We start from the raw sequence: 14548 nt of genomic DNA, 5'->3' as shown, positions 1-14548 counted from the left end.
TGAAAAAGTGGAAGTCTGATAGATTCTAGATTCTAAATCAATAGATTCTAGATTGGCATCCTTACAGCAGAGTTATCGAAGAGAGATATTTCTTTTCATCCCCAGCCTCTGAGAATGAAACCCTTGGGTGACTGAGATTCTTGGAGATACTAAGCCCATATCTTGGGTGAACCATCTTTCCTCTAATGAAATAACCTTCCTGGGTTTAGAATTTTGTTTTAAAAATATTTTTTCCTCTTTTTTATTCTCTCCTTCACCTGGTTATTAACATCTATGTATTTCAGATTCTAAAAAGTGAAGACCTCAGCCAAAACCAAAACACTGAATATTGAATAGTTAAATAGATGGATAGCAGGTAGTAGCAACAACTTCAAGTTTCTGATCTATGTGCAGAGTAGCTGGAGCAGTTCCTCAAAATCCATGTTTACAGGCACTCCCAGTTACGATCTTCGATGAGTCAGGCCCTGTTCTAAGAGGCTCTGATTTCCTACCCACATCAACCATATATGGTGCAGGCTCTCTTTCATCTCTGGTTTTCACTGAGAAACACTTCTATCACATGAGTCACGTGGGTCCAAGGCCTTCATCTGCTGAGCTGCTGCAGCATGCCGCTTGCAGCTCCCTTAGGGACCATCGCATCTGTTCCTCTTCTGGGTAGACAACTCCTGGTCAGTGGGGCCCTTTGTGCCCGTGGGGTCTGCCACCACCTTGCACCTGGTAGCCGGGATGACCCTCCTTCACAGTCTCACTGGAAAAAGCAGACACAAAGCAGAGACTGATAAGGATAGGCTGTGCAAATAGCTCCCATTGCCAGATACTTACTTCTGCTAAGCACTTTCTCTGGATCGTCTCTTCTGTCTCCCACAGTAAACTGGCAAGGTAGCTGCCATCACTGTTTCCGTTTTCTAGAGGAGGAAACTGAGACGCATGAGGTTAACCAAGGTCATGTGCCAAGGTCATGTGATCTGAAATATAGAGGAGCTGGAATTTGGTCCAACCCAGGAAGTTGAGCCTCAGGGCCCACACTCTTTATAACGCTAAGCCGCCTGCTCTCATTCAAAGGAGTGCTTCTCCGTTCCCCCTTACCCCTCACCCCCAGCCCTCATCACAGAGAGCACCCAGCACCAGAGTCGGGAACGTTTATGGAGTTTCTGCTCTGCGTCTGTCGTGCTCTCCAAATTCTAGGGCTGGCCAGGAGGTATGAGAACCCTGTCAAAGGAAAAATCGTAGGAGTAGGGCAGAAGCCATTGGTTTTGCTTTATTGATTTGATTTGATTTCATTTGACTTCTGTGAAAATTCTGCCTCAATCCTGAAGCAGTTAAAGCCTCAGGGAAGAGCAAAATTCATTCTCAGTCACGCACAGTGATTTATTTCATTACAACCAATTTGAGATTTGCAACAGCCCGAAAACATGTTCTCATGAAAGGCCTCGGCGTCACAGGCTTTATTACCATGCCAGTCTGTAGTGTCAGAAGATGTAGAACATCTTTACTGCTGGTTCGATGATGTACCAACTTCTAGAATACCTCCCAGCCCCACTCCCAGAAAGGAAAAACCTTAGAACCCTACTTTTTAAAGACTATACCTGGTTCACTATGTCCAACTTCAAGTGACCTGAGTAATCCATGTTGAGGGGAAGAAAACATTTTATTTACTTTGAGGTTCCCAGCTATTACAAACTGTACTCATAAATCTCTCATTCCTCCCTAGGATGGGTGGAGTGGGATGAAGGGAAGGAGGAGAAGCCACCAGCCTCACTGGACGGGCTGGAAGGGAAATTAGCACAAAGAAAAAGGCATCCCTGGCTTTACTTATCCCATTAATAAGATGTCATGACAATAACAAAGATAATGTTCAAATAGTGGCATTAACATCTGCAATGGATTTTAAAAGGGGGGATAAATTAATTTTTATTATCCTTTTCTTCATGGTCATGAATAATCGGTATGTTTCGGTTTATAATTACAAACTATAGAGGTTCAGAATAACTAACATCTGTGCAGTGTACATTCAGTGTGTGGAGTTCCGGCCCTCCGGATGATTCTGATGGCAGCCAAAGCTTGAGAACAAGTACACTGAAGTAGTGAGTCTCAACCTTGGCTCTACGTTGGCACCACCTGGAAGCTTTAAAAACTCCTGGACATGGAGGAGAGAAAGCGGCAAGTAAAATGGAAGAGGAGGAGGTCACTGAGGGTTGGGGCGAGGGTTGGGGTGACCCACCAAGGGCTCAGAGTCATGAGTCAGATAGTGCCGCTCGGCAACTTGGGGTAAAGCCACTGCCAGCAATAATAGTTTATCGTGTTCATTAATTCATTATTTGGGATGTCAAAACACAAATGAGAACTCCCGACCACCCATGCTCAAGTGCATGTCTTCATCATGTAAAACCAAGTTCCATTTGGAAAAAAAAAAGCAAAACTGCTGACCTTGTGTCCCAACTCAAGAGACTAGGGGGCTTCCCCAGTGGCTCAGCGGTAAAGAATTCACCTGCAATGCAGGAGAAGTGAGTTCAATCCCTGGGTGGGGAAGATCCCCTGAAGAAAGGGCTCAACAACCCACTCCAGTACCCTTGCCTGGAGAATCTCATGGACAGAGAAGCCTGATGGGTTATGGCCCATGGGGTCGCAAAGACTGAAGTGACTAAACACGCCAGAGATTCTGATTTCATTGGCCTAGGACAGGATTTTCAGTCTAAGCACCATTGACATTCTGGGCTAGATAATTGTTCACTGGAGCGCCTGGCCTGTGCATTGGATGTTTGGCGGTATCCATGGCCTCTGCCCCCAGATGTTAATAGCCTCCCAACAAGCTGTAAAAACCAAAAATATCACAAGATGTTGTCAAATGTCCCCTGAAGGACAAGATCACCCCAGGATGAAGAGCAGTTGTCTAAAGGCATAGCCTAGACACTGGGATTTTTAAAAGCTTCTTCAGTCATTCTGATGTACAGCCAAGACTAAGAACCACTCATCAGGAGGGTTTGTATTAATAAGTGGCTTTGTGTGTGCAATGATGAATAATAGAACAATAAAATTGTGTGTAAAGTAAAAAAAAAAAATCAACGTGTGTGGAAGACTCAGGCAGTCTGCCCATAAGTAAAGGACAAGGGCTTTAGGGCACAGATTTCACAGCAAGCTTTTGGCGCCTTACATTTTTGCTTACCTTCTGGTTGTCAGGTATTTTCCAGAAAACTGACATAAACAGGTACCCTGCATTTATCTAAAAGGTCACAATCACATAGAAATTGCTTTGTGCTAAGTATAGTAGTGGCTGGACAGCCTGCTTTGGGACCTACTCATTCTAAAAACAGGGTGCTTATCAGTGGATCATGTGGTACCTGTAGTTAGGTAAATCTGTGTCAATGGGTTAAAAAAAATGCAGCCTGTCAATTGCTTTTTTGATGTATTTCTAATGCAGACATTGTATTTCAAGTGGGTGTACCTTATAGAAGATATTGAGTATTTATAGGACACTTATAAAGGGAAAAAATTACTTCTCTGGAAGTAGAGAAAAATAGAAAAAAATCCCAGAGAAGGCAATGGCAACCTTCTCTAGTACTCTTGCCTGGAAATTCCCATGGGCGGAGGAGCCTGGTAGGCTGCAATCCATGGGGTCGCTAAGAGTCCTACACGACTGAGCGACTTCACTTTCACTTTTCACTTTCATGCATTGGAGAAGGAAATGGCAACCCACTCCAGTGTTCTTGCCTGGAGAATCCCAGGGACAGCGGAGCCTGGTGGGCTGCCGTCTATGGGGTCGCTCAGAGTCGGACACAACTGAAGCGATTTAGCAGCAGCAGAAAAAAATCTATTGTATTTATTTTTAAAACTTTTTATTTTATATTGGAGTATAGCCAGTTAGCAATGTCATGATAGTTTTAGGTGGACAGCAAAGGGACTCCGCCTTTGGATCCTTTACATGAATATACATGTATCCATTCTCCTCCAGACTCCTCCTCCCCATCCCATCACATAACATTGAGCAGAGTTCCCTGCGCTATATAAGTAGGTTCTTGCTGGTTATCCATTTTAAATATCGTAGTGTGTACATGTCGATCCCAAACTCCCTAACTATCCCTTCCCCTATCCTTCCTCTGTGGTCATTTTCTAAGTCTGTGAGTCTCTTTCTGTTTTGTAAATAAATTCGTTTGCATCATTTCTTTTTAGATTTGGCACATAAGGGATTTCATATGATAGTTCTTCTCCATCTCACTTTTTTCACTCCGTACGACAACCTCTAGTTCCGTCCATGTCGTGCAGCCTGTCAATTTCATAATGTTGATTTTGACACAATCCAAATCAGCCACACAAATACAGAACTTCTACGCTAATTGTGCTGTTTGCTGCTGCTGCTGCTGCTAAGTCGCTTCAGTCATGTCCGACTCTGCAACCCCATAGACGGCAGCCCACCAGGCTCCGCCGTCCCTGGGATCCTCCAGGCAAGAACACTGGAGTGGGTTGCCATTTCCTTCTCCAATGCATGAAAGTGAAAAGTGAAAGGGAAGTCGCTCAGTCGTGTCTGACTCTTAGCGTTAGTAGTGCTTTAATTTTCAGGTGGAGATCAGGACTTTAACTACTTTTTGACTGAAGAAAATTCCCCTGTACTAGAACCACACCAGGGTTCCTAAAACGAAATCCATACTCGGCAGATTGCCCTCAGCTGCCTCAGTGGCCCTGGACTATTCCTCTGCGCCCACCTGAGTGCTCGGTTGGACCACAGGACGGGCGTCCTCTCAGGCGCTGCGCTGTGCCTCTCATCCAGCTGCACAGTCTCAGCGAGAGCAAGGGGAGGGCTCCCCACGCAGAATCTGGCAGCTCCTCGCCGCTGCGGACTTTTCAGCAGAGCTCTGATCTCCCGCCTCCTCCAACAACTAGTTGAAACAGCGCCTTGTTTGTTTTACTGTTAAACAACGTTTAAATAGTAAACTATAAGATGATTGCGTTTTCTGAGGCAAAGGGGTACTGTCAAATTTCAAAATGTGAAAGTTATTTTCCTGAATTAGTGAATTGAAATCATTCATTGCTTCAACACCTACAGGGTACTAGGTACCCTGTGATGCTCCTGGAAGTTATAAATATGAGGGTTACATAAAAGCACAGACCCTTTTTTATGCAAAAATAAGCTATGACTGCTCCAAGGTGCCAGATTAACCCTTGAACCAATCAGACTTGTTAATTTGTCAGACTGGTTTGGTTTCTCTTTCATTAAATTGTTCATAACTTGTTAATGGTAATGAAATCAACTAGTTCTTTTATCATGGTCTGTTTATCCTAAGCAGTTCTTTATCTTTTCCTAGTCTAGTCTAAATTGTTTTCCTCAACGTGCTTTTAAAAATCAAAACCTTTTAATTAAGTAATAGAACCAGTTCTCAGAAATCTGCTGTAGGAAAAAAAGATCATAATAGACTGCTGAAAGGTATTATTTCCATATGCTCTCATTTTTTTTTTTAATGGCACATCTTTTATGTACAGAGGGAGTTTTCTGGAAGAAAACACACTTTATAATTAACTATGATTGCCTTTGGGCAGAGAATTTAGAGTTCTTGAATAGAAGGGTGACTTCCTTTTCATTATATAAGTTTTTATACAGCTTAACTTTTGCAATTTTAAATACTGTATTTCCCATTTTATATGCTAGTAAATAACAGAAAGTGTGCATTTCCAGTAACCTTTCTTAAGCTCCAAAATGACTCCTCTAAATAAGAGAAAAATAGGTGAGCCACACTCTATGTCTCTTTGCCTTCCTTTTGTATATGTTTTCTTGCTAAGGCAGAGCAGTCTGAAAGGAGTCTTTGAGTATAAAATACTCCAACATTGGTTCCATGAAAGAGGTTAACAGGCAGATCCTACTTGTGGTTGAATAGGTAAGGTCATGACAACCCACTCCAGTATTCTTGCCTGGAGACTCCCATGGACAGAGGAGCCTGGTGGGCTACAATCCATAGGGTCAGACACGACTGAAGCAACTCAGCATAGCACAGTACAGTTAATCAAGGCCTGCTTAAGAAAGCTGCTTTAACCAGAAAGAGAAGTTGCCGGCAGGCAGGGACCTAATTTCCTGTTGGCATCATTACAATAGTCACTGTCCATACATCCCTTGAGAATAAAGTGTGGATGTACATCAGGGGTGTCTACACTGTGATTGGACCTAAAATTTTTTTCCATTGATTTCTTTCATTCACCTCTGTCTATAATTCCCAAGAAGAATCAATGCTGGCAAAGAAAAAAAAAAAGAACAAAAATAACCAAACACTTATTTGTGTCAACAAAAAACAATTCTGTGATCTGTTTAGTGCCCATCGATGGTGGCTCAGCAGTAAAGAATCCACTTTACTGCTTTACTTGCAATGTGGGAGATGCAGGTTCAATCCCTGGGTCAGGAAGTTCCCCTGAAGAAGGAAATGGCAACCCACTCCTGTATTCTTGCCTGAAGAATCCCATGGACAGAGGAGCCTGGAGGGCTACAGTCCATGGGGTCACAGAAGAGTCAGACACAACTTAACGACTAAACAGTAACAGTTCTATGGTGTTAGAGAAGACTCTTGAGAGTCCCTTGGGCTGCAAGGAGATCCAACCAGTCCATCCTAAAGGAGATCAGTCCTGGGTGTTCATCGGAAGGACTGATGCTGAAGCTGAAACTCCAAAACTTTGGCCACCTGATGTGAAGAGCTGACTCATTAGAAAAGACCCTGATGCTGGGAAAGATTGAGGGCAGGAGGAGAAGGGGACGACAGAGGATGAGATGGTTGGATGGCATCACCAACTCAATGGACATGGGTTTGGGTGAACTCTGGGAGTTGGTGATGGACAGGGAGGCCTGGCGTGCTGTGGTTTATGGGGTCGCAAAGGGTCGGACACAACTGAGCGACTGAACTGAACTGATATCTTCCTCTTGAGCTCTTCCTTTCCTCCTAACCCTAATTAAGAGTTTAAGTAAGCATTGCTGTTGTCTCGTGTTGTTGTTGTGCTCAGTGTGTCTGACTGTTTGCAACCCTATGGACTGTAGCCCTCCAGGCTCTTCAGCCCATAGAATTTTCCAGGCAAGAGTACTGGAGTGGGTAGCCATTCCCTTCTCCTGGGGAATCTTCCCAACCCAGGGATCAAACCCAACTCTCCTATGTCTCTTGCATTGGCAGGCAGATTCTTTACCATCAGCCCCACCTGGGAAGCCCAAAATCTTTTTCAGTTGAGACTGGAAGAGCCTGAAACCATGCGCTGTGGGGTTTTCCAGATCATTTTCCTTAGCCCTTGTTACTTAGACTTTCACAGGATTTCAGAGTCTCCCTTGTTAAAGCCAGAAACATCCTTTTCTCTTGTTGTTGAATGTATGAATTGGAAAATTTGTTCACATGGATTTCAGGATCCTCTGTCTCCAGGAATGAACCAACCATCCAACCATAACAGTTCAACTGTTTCAAACCTTATCCTATAACAATTCCTACATGTTTAATTTAAATTTATTTATTTTAACTGAAATAAGCCAGAAAGAAATACACCAATACAGTATACTAATGTATATATATGGAATTTAGAAAGATGGTAACAATAACCCTACATGTTTAAATTACATCTCTCTAGTCTAGTGGAGAATTACTGTTGTGGAACAAAATACTAAATTCTCATCCTATAAAAATTAATTTTCAGGTCTTCTTTTTAGGGGGTGATTCATCCCAGAAATAAGGTTTTGTGTCTTTACTTGCATCAGGCCCTTATAACTAGCAATCAGCAATGGTATAATTATTTTTTAGCTTCATGAGAACTGAAAGTGTTTAGGGAAGTGTTTCTGTGAAGAGTTCACTGGTTGTCCTTGGACAAGAGTTTATATGGAAATTCTAAGAAGACACCAAGCAAAACCAGTAAGAATGAGAGGGAAAAAATCCCTGAGACAGGACTGAAGGAAAAGGGCTTTCAGAAAACAATACAGAAAAAGGGGGGAAATATGTTTAAAAGTCACACAGGGTCTTAGCCATAAAGAATATAATTACAGAGAGAGCCCTATGTTATTAAATTTTCAAAATGCATACGTTCTGATTTTGTATTTCTGGAGTGACAGTTTCCCAGCCTCTTTCCATGGACTCATATCAATGATGACACCAGCCATGAAATTAATCCTCAATATTTTAGACGTGGTAGAACAACATTGGAAGGTCAACTTAGAGTTAGTATGGCAATGGGTGCTTTGAAAAAAAAGAAAATTTTGTCAAATTAGCATGGTATTATTTCCTATTGAGTAGAGTAAGTTTAAGTTCTGAGTCACTAAGCAAACATTAGAAAGGAAATCAATGCCATTTTTACTCTTGAAAAGACATCATATATTCAGTGGGGACTTCCTCCCTCTATTTACATACCTACGCTGTTATTTAAGCCCATGCTTCTAGTACAATACCTAAGTAGATGAATACCAGCAACTCACAGAGGACTTGTGTTCTTGCTACTTATCACAGCCACTAGAGGGTCATCACTTTCTCCTTAGAATTTCAAAGATTTCAAATTGTCAACATGGAAGAATAGACATTCCTGCAAGCGCTACAAACAGGTCACAGTAACCACATTTTCCCATGTGATAAAGAGAAATCTGAGCCTAAACAAACATCAGTGGTGTCATCCCTGCTAAAGCAAGGCAGCCTGTTAAGCATGGAGGAAAGCGTGAGTTCCAAGTGATTTTAGGTGTTAGCCAGTTGACAAAGCCAGTATATCCTAAACCACTTCATTTTCCCAGTATTCTCCATAACATCTTGTTCAGAAATTTGGCTGCTTGTCAGGAGTGAATATAATCTCCCAATGCCACTGGTTGAAAATGACTCATTTAACTCATGACTTTGTAAGAACTGATCAAAGATGACTTCCTGCTTCTTGGTTAAACTGTCATCCAAACCCCCAACTGTTGCTCCTCTGAAAAGTGGGCCACGTGACCACTTCCTATAAGATCAAAGATTTATCTCTTGTGATTATATTTATCATTCTCTGCATCTTTCAGGGTTAGAAAAACTTGCTGCAGCATTAAAATATGAAAAGATAATGACGATGATAATCTCCTGCTATCACTCCAACTGAAAAGCATCACCAATGATAAAATTTAGAAGTTCAGAAGTGTGATTAGAAATGTGTGTCCAAGTGTTCCATGCTGGCTCTGCCATTTGTCTTACACGCTTTTCCCTTTTTCAGCTGCTGGCTGGGCGCTGGCCTTTTGAACAAAATGACTTTGGCGTTTTCCTCTGCAAGTTGTTCCCCTTTTTGCAGAAGTCCTCAGTGGGGATCACCGTCCTTAATCTCTGCGCCCTAAGCGTTGACAGGTAATGTGGCTCTTTCTCCTCACTCTTTTGTTGGGTTTAGAACAGTATTTTTCTCAGAAAGAAGAGAACTCAAGGAGTTTTGAGAGCGGATGCCCAGGACAGTGGTTCACTGGTTCCCAGGAATTAAACTATTATCAATCTTGCTGTACTGTTCAGAAATATTTTCCACAGTTGCTGATTACTAGCCATCTTTGGTTTAGGCAAACTTGCATCTAGACCATTTTGCCAACTATATCCATTTGACATCCTTATGGCGATGAGCTATCAGGGAAGCCCAAGGAATATGTTAGATGGAATGAACTTTGGAAAAGGAAATTCTAGGACATCCAAACTCTATATTTTCAGTGGTAGATTTCTCATTGGAAACAAAAAGAAGATATGGCTCAATTATATTTCTAAAGCTTGATTCCTTGAACTGAATAATGAGTACTCAGAATTATATTCTAATCTATGCTTGAAAGTCTTCCTAAAAAGAAAACAATAGAAGTGCCTTTTCATCCAGCTCTGAAAAACCCATCAAGTGTCTCAAAGTCTTTCCAGAATTCTTCTCAAACATGGATGTCAAGACTTCTTTAAAGAGGTCTTTCTAAATTCCATGAATTTCTAGAAGGTATTTTATATATCTTCTAATTTTCATAGTGGGAATTTTATAAAAAAATGAAATTAGGAACTCTGGTGCTCTTTTATATTGAATACAGCCCTTTGAGGGCTTCCCAGGTAGCAACCTGCCTGCCAATGCAGGAGACATAAGAAATATAGGTTCAATCCCTGGAGCAGGAAGATCCCTTGGAGGAGGACATGGCAACCCACTCCGATATTCTTGCCTGGAGAATCCCATGGACAGAGGCGCCTGGCGAGCTATGGTCCATAGAGTCACAAAGAGTTGGACATGACTGAAGCAACTTGGCATGCACGCATAATCCTTAGCAAACGCTGTTTAATGGCCTACTTAAGTGGTTTACCTACAATTTAGAAGAGGTCTTCATTTTTCCTTTCACACTTTAACAATCACTTTATCAGAGCACCCAAGTCCCATCAACATAGAAATAAAAGGCCCACTTTCTTAAAGAACAGTGTAAGTGTTTACGGATATTCTGTTATTTATCATTTACAATTAATTTTCAGGACCAAAACTTTTATTGTTAAACCATAAAGATATTCATTCCATTGGTAGTAGAAAACTATAATGATATCCTTATTATAAATGTATGGTTATAGTAATTGTGAAACACTAAACAAAATGTTTAGTGGTATTATTAAAAATAAATTTATTGCTGAAATCAAAACAAAGAACATTTCATTAGCATTTAAGTTGCAGTAAGGTATTGACAAAAATGATAAACACAGCAATGGTAAAAACAAAGATCATAAATAAAATCATGAATACTTAGGATTCACAGTGATTCTCAGGAAAACCTGAGGTCTACATAGGTTTCTTCTGCATCATCACATCAAATGTTAAAGGCTGTTGCATACAAATATTTACATACCATAAGTAGCCACTGTATCACTTCAACTTAACGAATAACTGTTACTTGTGACGATGTCTCAAAATATGAGCAAATAATCTGGATTTTATTCACTAGTGAATTCTCACTCTGCTGTTCCCACTCCTAGCACCCCAATAACATCATTTTTAGATAATACAGTACTTATGAGATGTAAAATAATCATGACAATTTTTTAAAAAATTGTGTTTCCTATATGCAAATTCTTCCTACATGATATTCTTAAGTGTTATAAAACTACAATTGTGAAACAATGTGGTATACACCCATAAATACATTGACAAATCAATGGGGGAAACAGAAACAGGTTTCAAAGTGTACAAGAATATAATATAGGCTGAAGTCACTTGGATTGTAACAAGAAAAGGGAAGATTCATCAACAAACAGTGCTATGTACCATCTGGGGGAAAAACATGTTAAAGGCTTATCTTGTGCTACATATCAATAATATTAGTTGCAATGACTCAGCTCAGTTCAGTCGCTCAGTCGTGTCCAACGCTTTGCGACCCCATGGACTGCAGTGCACAAGGCCTCCCTGTCCATCACCAGCTCCCGGAGTTTACTCAAACTCATGTTCATTGAGTCGGTGATGCCATCCAACCATCTCATCATCTGTCATCCCCTTCTCCTCCTGCCCTCAATCTTTCCCAGCATCATGGTCTTTTCAAATGAGTCAGCTGTTTGCATTAGGTGGCCAAAATATTGGAGTTTCAGCTTCAACATCAGTCCTTTCAATGAACACTCAGGACTGATCTCCTTTAGGATGGACTGGTTGAATCTCCTTGCAGTCCAAGGGACTCTCAAGAGTCTTCTCCAACACCACAGTTCAAAAGCATCAATTCTTCAGTGCTCAGCTTTCTTCACAGTCCAACTCTCACATCCATACATGATCACTGGAAAAACCATAGCCTTGACTAGACGTACCTTTGTCGGCAAAGTAATGTCTCTGCTTTTTAATAGGCTGTCTAGGTTGGTCATAACTTTCCTTCTAAGGAGTAAGTGTCTTTTTATTTCATGGCTGCAATCACCATCTGCAGTGATTTTGGAGCCCCAAAAAATAAAGTCTGCCACTAATTCCACTGTTTCTCCATCTATTTGCCATGAAGCGATGAGACTGGATGCCATGATCTTAGTTTTCTGAATGTTGAGCTTTAAGCCAGCTTTTTCACTCTCCTCTTTCTCTTTCATCAAGAGGCTCTTTAGTTCTTCTTCACTTTCTGCCATAGAGTAGTGTCATCTGCATATCTGAGGTTAGTGATATTTCTCCCAGCAATCTTGATTCCAGCTTGTGCTTCTTCCAGCCCAGTGTTTCTCGTGATGTATTCTGCATATAAGTTAAATAAGCAGGGTGACAATATACAGCCTTGACGTACTCCTTTTCGTATTTGGAACCAGTCTGTTGTTATAATTATTACCATTTGTTAAGTATTAGTGTGTACCAGGCCCTGTTAAAAATACTTCCCAGAAATTATTTTATTTAATGCTTATCACGGATTTCTTTGGAAGGAATGATGCTAAAGCTGAAACTCCAGTACTTTGGCCACCTCATGCGAAGAGTTGACTCATTGGAAAAAGACTCTGATGCTGGGAGGGATTGGGGGCAGGAGGAGAAGGGGATGACAGAGGATGAGATGGCTGGATGGCATCACTGACTTGATGGACGTGAGTCTGAGTGAACTCCGGGAGTTGATGATGGACAGGGAGGCCTGGCGTGCTGGGGTTTGACACGACTGAGCGACTGAACTGACTGAACTGAACACCTGTGATGGTGCTATAGTTATCCCCATTTTACAGGTGAGGAAGCTGAAGTTGAAAGAGCTTAATCAAGGTCACTCATCTACTAAGTTTTGGAGCCAGTCATCAAATAAAAGTAGTGTGTGTTCTTAAACACTATGTTTAAGCATGCAGAAACTCAAACCATCAGGCAGTAGAAGAAAATAAACCAGCATCTTTTTGGTCTCTAGAAAAGGAAGACTTTTTAAACCTAAAAAGGATGTTAGAAAATCTGAGTAAAACTATAAATGCATTTTAGGACATAAAATTTTAAAAGAAGATCACACATTCATAAAATTAAAAACCAAATAAAGCAATAATCTGGGGAATATACTTGCAGCAAAACTGCATGTTAATATTCTTGGTATTTAAAGAATCCATACAATTGGTAGTTAAAATCATAATACTTTCATATTAAAAGGTATGAGTATAAAAATCACCAAAGAAAAAATCAAATTTAAGAGAAATTCTCGTTAAAAAGCATACTTCTCTGGTAATGATGGAAACTTGAACAGCCCCTCCAGAAAGTAAAGTCCTACAAGTGCTTTTGTGTTCTTTTTTTTAATTTATTTATTTATTGATTCTGCTAGGTCTTTGTTGCTGTGTGCAGGCTTCTGTTACTGCTGAGGACAGGCCCTAGTGCACTCAGACTTCCGTAGTTGCAATTCCCAGGCTCTAGAGCACAGGCTCAATAGTTGTGGCTCACAGGCTTAGTTGCTGCTAATGGATTCTCATCCACTGAGCCATTAGGGAAATCCTGCTTTTGCCTTCTGACCCAATAATTACAATTTTTAGAATAAATCCTATGGAAATGATCCAAAATTTGAACAAAGAAATTAGGTACATAAATGAGCCAATTTACAGAAAATGTTGAAAGCAACATTTTAGGGAAAAGGATAGGGATGTTAAATGCAATTTAAATGTGTAGGTTTATGAATATAAAATTCCTTGAAAGTAATATGATCAGTATTATTAGTAGTTATGTCAGGGGATAGAATAGTGGGTTTTCATCATATTATTAGTAGTTGTTCTATTAATACAAGCAGAAAAAAGTTCTGAAAGTTTATTGAGTTTTATTATCTGTGACCAGTTTTCCTTATTTACTTCACGCTATTCTTTACATTTAGTTTTTCTCATTTGCCCAGCTCATTCCTATGACTTTTATTTTATATTAACACTAATTTCCTATGACTCTAGCTCTAAAACACAAATGTATATAGGCCTTGTGTGGAGAAATAAATGTACATACTCAGCTCAGAGGTATTTCCACACCTACACTTGCTTTTACAAAAGCACCATCAAATTTGGGAAAATAGCATTTTATTTTAAAACTTACTTTTTATTTAGACAATTTCCCAAACTTTATGTTAAAAACTAGCATGATAACAAGTTCTGGGAAAGAGCCACTCAGTGTTCTAAGAAAACTGCACCTCTCAGGAAACATCTAACCAAATCCAGAAAAGAGCAGCCTATGACCCAAGAATGAGAAACAGGAGAAAGAAGGCAAGGAAGATGCTTGGCTTCTATAAATAGTAAAACCTTTTTAAGGCAGCTGGGCATAGTCCTCTGAGAAGAGAGGCATTGATGAAAAGAGAGACCAAGGAAAGGAAAATAATTTGCTTAGTTTGATAAGAAATAGAGGCAACTTTTCATCTCTACAGTATATTTTCGTGTTACAAAATTTACAGTATGTGCTCTAAATAGTGTTATGTGCTATAGTTTAGTGGTCCCTTTTACGGTTCATATGAATCTTAATATAGAAAATATACATTTTTTTTCTTGGGACTTCCTTGGAAGTTGGGTTCAATTCCTGCTCAGGGAACTAAGATCCCACATGCCATGAGTCACAGCCAAACAAAAAAAAGAAAAGTATAAAAAATTAATTTTTTTCTTGATTGAAAAATATTTTAGGGCACTTATTCCTCAGTGATATACTATATCATGAATTATCCCTACATTGAGAAGCGTAAGTC

At 40.3% G+C, this 14548-nt stretch overlaps 1 protein-coding gene across 1 annotated transcript in view; it reads left to right on the top strand.

Annotated features, from left to right (window-relative positions):
* EDNRA (endothelin receptor type A) overlaps positions 1-14548 on the top strand; it is a 72676-nt gene that overhangs the window by 31135 nt on the left and 26993 nt on the right. Inside the window, exon 3 of the mRNA XM_061384051.1 lies at positions 9166-9293. Within this exon, the coding sequence (XP_061240035.1) occupies positions 9166-9293 (128 nt within the window). The remainder of the gene's footprint in view (positions 1-9165; positions 9294-14548) is intronic.

The sequence above is a fragment of the Bos javanicus genome, chromosome 17 (assembly GCF_032452875.1).
Source record: "Bos javanicus breed banteng chromosome 17, ARS-OSU_banteng_1.0, whole genome shotgun sequence".
NCBI classification, from domain to species: Eukaryota; Metazoa; Chordata; class Mammalia; order Artiodactyla; family Bovidae; genus Bos; species Bos javanicus.
This window is presented reverse-complemented; position numbering and strand designations above follow the sequence as displayed.